The sequence below is a fragment of the Lactuca sativa genome, chromosome 2, assembly GCF_002870075.4.
Source record: "Lactuca sativa cultivar Salinas chromosome 2, Lsat_Salinas_v11, whole genome shotgun sequence".
In the NCBI taxonomy this organism is placed as follows: domain Eukaryota; kingdom Viridiplantae; phylum Streptophyta; class Magnoliopsida; order Asterales; family Asteraceae; genus Lactuca; species Lactuca sativa.
Window position 1 is genome coordinate 212,034,575 of NC_056624.2, and position 6,779 is coordinate 212,041,353.

A 6,779-nucleotide genomic window follows, 5' to 3' on the forward strand; every position below is an offset into this window, starting at 1 on the left:
CGGAAAAGATCACGAAGACGCCTACAAACACTTGGACGAGGTCAACGATGTAGCCGATTATTTTAATGTTCCAAATGTCCCTCGTGTAACCCAGCTGCTTTGTATGCTTCCAGTTACATTCAAAGGTGATGCAAAGGATTGGCTCAAGTCATTCCCTCCCGGATCCATCACTACATGCGCCAAGATGAAAGAAGAATTTATTGACCAGTTTTGCCCACCTTCGAAAATAGCCAAGTTGAAGAAAGCTATTGCCAACTTTGAACAACAAGCTGGAGAGTCCCTTTATGAGGCATATGAGAGATATAAAAGTATACTAAGGAACTACCCACATCATGATCTTAATAGCCAACAAGAAGTCTCCATTTTCTATGATGGAGTCAATGTAACAACTAGGCAGCTCCTTGACTCGCGAGGACCCCTCACAAAGCAAGCACCCCTGATGATGAAAGAACTAATTGAAGAATTCTCTAAGCACTCTAGAGAATACCATAACCCAAGGAATGACTTGACTCGAGGGGCAGTTAATTCCATTACCGATGACATGGCAGAAATGATGGTAAAGTTGGAAAACATGGACCGAAGAATGACTAAAATGGACCAATCCATCCATGCTATTAGGGTAGGATGTGAAAACTATAGAGTGCCTCACCTTACAAAGGATTGTGATCTTGATGAGAATGGGAACCAGAAGGTACAAGTGTGCTACTCAAGTGGTGACAGGTTTGATGGTAATTGGCGAAAACTGAGGAAAGAATGGTTACCATATGAAGATTACAAAAAGACAAGGGAAGAAAATTATAAGCAAAAAGATAGAAGTTTTTACCAAAAAGAGGAACTGGCGCATGAAAAGAAATCAGATTTGGAAGACATGCTTACAAGATTCATAGCCGCATCCGAGAAAAGGCACAACGATACTGATGCTACACTTAAAGATCAACAAAATATGTTGAGAGAACACCAACTTATGATGAAAGATCAACAAGCTTTGCTTAGGAATCAGCAAGCATCTATTCTCAAGATAGAAAAGCAGCTGGGGCAACTTGCACAACAAGTGAATGAGAGAAGACCGGGTGGACTTCCAAGCAATACCGAAAGTAACCCGAAAGGTGCACATATAAATATTGTCACAACTAGGAGTGGGAAGATTATAACCCCTCTGACTCCTATTCAGCATGAAGATCCTAAACTGGTGCAAGAGGATAAAGAAGAGCATGCAGAAACACAGATTCCCGACTCGACTCGCCGAGTCGGCGGTATGGACTCGACGAGTCCGCCAGCTAAACAGAAAATCCAGCTTCCGGTCAAGGCATATCAGCCTCCACTTCCCTTTCCAGCTCGAGCTAGACAATATGCCATTCATAGAAGTGGTTGCACAAATGCCAAAATATGCAAAATTACTCAAAGAGATGCTAACCAATAGGAAGAAAATGGAAGAAGTAAAGAAAGTAGTCCTAAACAAGAGCTGCTCAGCTGCTATGTTGAACAAACTTCCTAAGAAGAAAGGAGATCTGGGAAGCTTAACATTGCCCTGCCAATTTGGAAACTTAGCTACCATTTATGCATTAGCTGATTCAGGGGCAAGTGTAAATCTCATGCCTTACTCATTTTTCAAAAAGTTAGATCTTCCCGAGCCAAGGCCCATTAGTATGGCAATTCACCTAGCAAACAAGACGGTTACATTTCCTAGGGGAATTTGTGAAGATCTGTTGGTGAAAGTGGACAGGTTCGTGTTCCTCGTGGACTTTATAGTTTTAGACATGGAAGCGGATCCCCAAGTCCCGATTATACTCGGAAGACCTTTTCTTAATACGGCAAGTGCTATCTTCGACATGCAAGATTCTAAACTTACCCTTCGGGTAGGAGACGAATTAGTCACTTTTGGAGTTGGTCAAGCCATGAAGCATGCAAGGAGTAGTGACGACACGACATTTTCAATTGACATGTTGGAAGAATTATTAGAAGATTGGAATGACGATGAGCCAAAAAAGTCCACCGTCACATTTGAACAAGAATTTGATGATGAAAGGGACCTGCTGGAATTAGAGAGACTGCTCGAGGAAGCCGATTATAACGATCTGATCAGAAGTGCAGAAAGTTTGACTCCCGAAGTAGCCTCGACCGACTCGACGAGTCCATTCGAAGATACCCGAAAAATCGCGAATATTACCCCTCACTGGACTTGACGTGTTCAAGATTCAAAACACGAAAACTGAGCTCAAGGCACTACCAGATCACGTGGAGTACGCATTTCTTGAAGATGACCAACAAAAACCTGTAATTATAGCTGCTAATTTAGCCAAACATGAGAAGGAGAGCCTCGTGGGTGTACTAAAGAAGAGGCAAGGTGCTATGGCATGGAAGATAAACGACATCAAAGGAATTAGTCCAACCTATTGTTCCCACAAAATCAACTTAGAAGATGGATCAAAAGTTGTAGTACAACGCTAGTAAAGACTCAACCCGAACATGCAAGAAGTTGTGAAAAAGGAGGTGGTGAAATTACTAGATGTCGGAATCATTTATTCGATCTCCGATTGCCCATGGGTGAGTCTGGTCCAAGTGGTTCCGAAGAAAGGAGGTATGACGGTAGTGGCTAATGAAAACAACGAATTAGGTCCAACAAGGACGGTAACCGGGTGGCGAGTTTGCATCGACTATAGGAAATTAAATGAGGCCACTTGCAAGGATCACTTTCCATTGCCATTTATTGATCAAATGCTTGAGAGGCTTTTCGGTCATCTTTATTATTGTTTTTTCGATGGGTTTTTGGGGTACTTTTAGATTCCAATCAACACACAAGACCAAGAGAAGACCACTTTTACATTCCCGAGTGGAACATTTGCATATAGACACATGCCTTTTGGGTTATGCAATGCACCAGCTACTTTCCAAAGGTGCATGATGGATATCTTTCATGATATGATAGAGAAGTTTATGGAGGTTTTTATGGATAACTTCTCGGTTTTCGGGTCCTTTTTTGAAGATTGCTTGTCCAACTTGGATCTAATGCTAGCAAGATGTGAAAAAACCAACCTTGTTCTCAATTGGGAGAAGTGTCATTTTATGGTGAAGGAAGTAATTATGTTAGGTCATGTGGTCTCAAAGAAGGGGATAGAGGTAGATAGAGCAAAGGTTGATACGATAGCCAATTTACCACCTCCAACGAATGTCAAGGGGGTAAGAAGCTTTCTAGGCCATGCGGGGTTTTATAGGTGCTTTATTAAAGATTTTTCAAAGATTGCTAGGCCCTTGACTCAATTATTCTTGAAGGATGCCGCATTCGATTTTTCCAAGAAGTGTTATGAGGCATTTCATTTGCTAAAGGAAAGATTAACCACTACTACTATCATGATAGCACCAAATAGGAATCTTCTTTTCGAGCTAATGTGTGATGCTAGTGATTATGTTGTGGGTGCTGTTTTAGGACAAAGGGTTGATAAACATTTTCAACCAATCTACTATGCAAGCAAGACATTGAATCCGACCCAAGAAAACTACACTACCACCGAGAAGGAGCTATTAGCAGTGGTATACGCTTTTGACAACTTCCGGCCATACTTAGTTTTATCCAAGACAATCGTTTTTACTAATGACTCCGCGTTGAAGTATCTATTTTCCAAACAAGATGCGAAGCCTAGATTGATACGTTGGGTCCTACTTCTACAAGAGTTTGATATCGAAATACACGATAAAAAGGGGATGGAAAATGTAGTTGCCGATCATTTATCAAGACTAGAGAACCTACTTTTGGAGGAGTTAGAAGAAGATGATATTGGGGACAATTTTCCCGATGAGTATATCTTGGTAGTAGCAGGAGAAGTGCCATGGTTTGCGGATATAGCTAATTATTTAGCAACCAAATATATCCCAAAAGATTTGACTAGCCAACAAAAGAAGAAATTCTTTTTGGAAATTAAATACTACTTTTGGGACGAGCCATACCTTTTCCGAAGCTGCGCGGACAGAATGATAAGAAGATGTGTATTCGGGAAGTAAAGTCAAGAAATTTTGGCACACTGCCATAGTGGACCCGCCGGAGGACATCATGGGGCACATTACACCGCTAAGAAGATTTTTGATATTGGATTTTATTGGCCTACAATTTTTAAAGATGCTGCTCAATATGTCAAGGAGTGTGACTCATGCCAAAGAGCGGGGAATATATCATCTTGTAGAGTCTAGAAATTGTAAAAGTTGAAGTGTCTGTTCTTAGTTTCGCATGTTAATTATTTTACTAAGTCTTCATTTGTGCGAAGCGTATTGTTAAGGACTTAGTATATTTTTTGTACACTCATGTTTCCTATAAATACGGACTGAGGTTAGAAGTAGAAAAAAGGAATTCAACGAGTAATTCACTAGTCATTCGCATGTTTCTCTGCTTAAGTCTGTAATCAGTTTCTTCATCAATATAAGATCTGATTAATATTTACTCATTGTGTTCATACTTTTCATTCATATAATCATGATTGCTTTCTAAATCTCGTTTACAATTCTTATCAATTGGTATCAGAGAAGGATTCAAACTGCATTGATCCGATTTTCGTTTTAGAATCATTTGTTTTTTGAGTACTGATTTTACTCAAAAAAAATTTCCGTGCATTTTGGTTTTGAAAATCTCTTTTGATCTTCAGATTTGAATCGATTCTGCATTTGAATTGTTTAGTCGAGTGATCGATTAGCAATCGGTGATCAATTCACAAATTCATCAAGTTTTTCATGTTTTTCTGAAAAATTCTCGTGTTCATCAATGGCAAACTTCAACATGAATACCATGACTTATTTCTCTCACTTGCTTGGTTCTTCAACCAAAATTCCAATGTTAATCCCTGAGTACTATGATCAGTGGGCTGATAGGATGGATGATTACTTAAATGGAATTGATGAAGAGCTCTGGAATTGTATCAATGGAACAGTTCTACCCCCTATAAATGTTCAATCAATTGGAGCATCTGCTTCTTCAAACGATGTTACTGAACAACAGAATCACCTGAAGAAGAATGAGAAAAGATGTATGAGGGAACTAAGAGGTGCACTGCCTCCCATGGTTTACAATTACATTCGTAGTTGTAAAACAGCCAAGGAGATTTGGATCACACTAAAAGAGAAGTATCAAGGTAATGAGAAGACGAAGATCAATTCCGTTAAGCAATGTCTTGTTGAGCTTAAGGAATTCAGACAAAAGGATGTTGAAACAATTGAAAATTACTATGATCGTCTAAATGAGCTTGTTTATCATTGCAGCAGGTATGGAATCACAAGATCTCTCATGGAATTCAATCTGACATTCATCATGGTTCTTCGCAAGGAGTGACGTAGTGTGAGTATGATGATAAAGAATCAACAAAGTTTTGATACTTCCACCTTGAATGATCTCTACAACCAGCTGAAAACACATGAAAGCGAAGTTACAGAAATGTTTGAAGAATCGAAACAGAGTCTAGGAGGTCCATTGGCTTTAGTTTCGAAGGTTACTGAAATTGATGCTGGTGAGAAGGAAGAATCAGACAATGAAGGTTTCTTAATGAATTCAGATGATGAAGCAGTTGCATTTTATTCGAACAACAGAGTTAAGAAATTTTTCAAAAAGCCTTTCAATCCGAAAGGAAAGCAAAATGATGCAAAGAGTGGTTTCATTAAAGCTGCAGGTGAGGAGAAGAAGAAATTTGAGAAGGTTGAAGAAAAACAGAAAGATGCGAAAGCAGAGAAGAAACTAAAATGTGATTATGGAATTGATTGTCATTACTGTAATGGTGTGAATCATTTCGCAGCTGATTGCATGTTGAGGAAGAAAGAGGAGAAGAAGAGAAAAATAAAAGACGAAGCCTACTACTCAGAGAAGCTTGAGGAGGTGCGAGCAAAGGCAAAAAGATTGTCTTTGGTTGTGAAAGGAGAGTATGAAGAAGAAGAAAGTGGAACTTATCAGATCTGGTCTTCAGGATCTGATGATGAAAGAGATGAGGCACCCAACTCATGGTGCAATGTTCGCAAGTTATGAAGAAAATTGCGAAGAGAATGTTTCTGGAAGATGCATTGTTTCCAAGTCCACCGATAAATCCCCAATGACCACTAAGGTACGTGCTATTCTTGAATCCTTTAATATTCCTTTATCTGCTTATGATGCTGAAATAACTTCATTTGATGATATTGTTGCTTATTTTGATGCTGTTATTGTGTCTGCTAGTACTGAAGCACAAAATCTAAATTCGCAACTAGTTGAGACAAGAAGACAATTAGAAATAAAACGAAACAGAGTAGATAAACTTGAATTACAAATGACAAGTGTAAATTGTGATAGGGACAATCTTGATAAAGAAGTTAGGTTGTTACTAGCACAACAAAACATTTATTGTAACTATGCTAAACGTTTATATGCGAAGTTAACAGCCTTACATCATTCATCTGAGATAAGCAAAGAACAACATAGGAAACTACTACCTTTTCTAGAATTTGAACGCGAAAAAGTTGATGTTGTTTCTTATGATTGTGAGAATACTATTGCTCAATTTGACAAAATACCTGGTGATAGATTCGCATATGGTATTGGCAAAATTGATGAATTTTTGAATGCGAATGAATTGGTTAATATTGTTAATGAAAGTTTGACAATGAATGAACAAGTGAAAATCTTAAAGAAAACTGAAACTTCAACTCTTGATTCTCAACACAATTATGCTGATGTCGATGACAGTTCAGATAATGTGAGTGAAATCAGTGAGATCGAAGAGGAAGAATAGGTTGATTGTTCTCAACTGTCTATCATTAATATAACATCTAAGGTC

At 38.7% G+C, this 6,779-nt stretch overlaps 1 protein-coding gene and 1 non-coding gene across 2 annotated transcripts; one reads left to right on the top strand and one right to left on the bottom strand.

The window, feature by feature from the left end:
• Positions 1-232: 232 nt before the first annotated feature.
• LOC111912295 (small nucleolar RNA R71) lies at positions 233-339 on the bottom strand. The gene has a single exon (XR_002857129.1). It is a non-coding gene; the product is annotated as a small nucleolar RNA R71 (small nucleolar RNA).
• Positions 340-1,427: 1,088 nt separating this feature from the next.
• LOC111912205 (uncharacterized) lies at positions 1,428-2,448 on the top strand. The gene is made up of 2 exons (XM_023907928.1): positions 1,428-2,108; positions 2,194-2,448. Exons 1-2 carry the CDS (start codon positions 1,428-1,430, stop codon positions 2,446-2,448), a joined length of 936 nt encoding a protein of 311 aa, XP_023763696.1.
• The last annotated feature ends 4,331 nt before the right edge of the window (positions 2,449-6,779 follow it).

Excerpts from the sequence above, each read along its gene's own strand:
- LOC111912205 (XM_023907928.1), top strand. The coding sequence starts at position 1,428 with ATGGAAGAAGTAAAGAAAGTAGTCCTAAACAAGAGCTGCTCAGCTGCT. Across the intron at positions 2,109-2,193 it reads CAGAAAGTTTGACTCCCGAA|ATTCAAAACACGAAAACTGA; the intron begins GTAGCCTCGACC and ends GACGTGTTCAAG.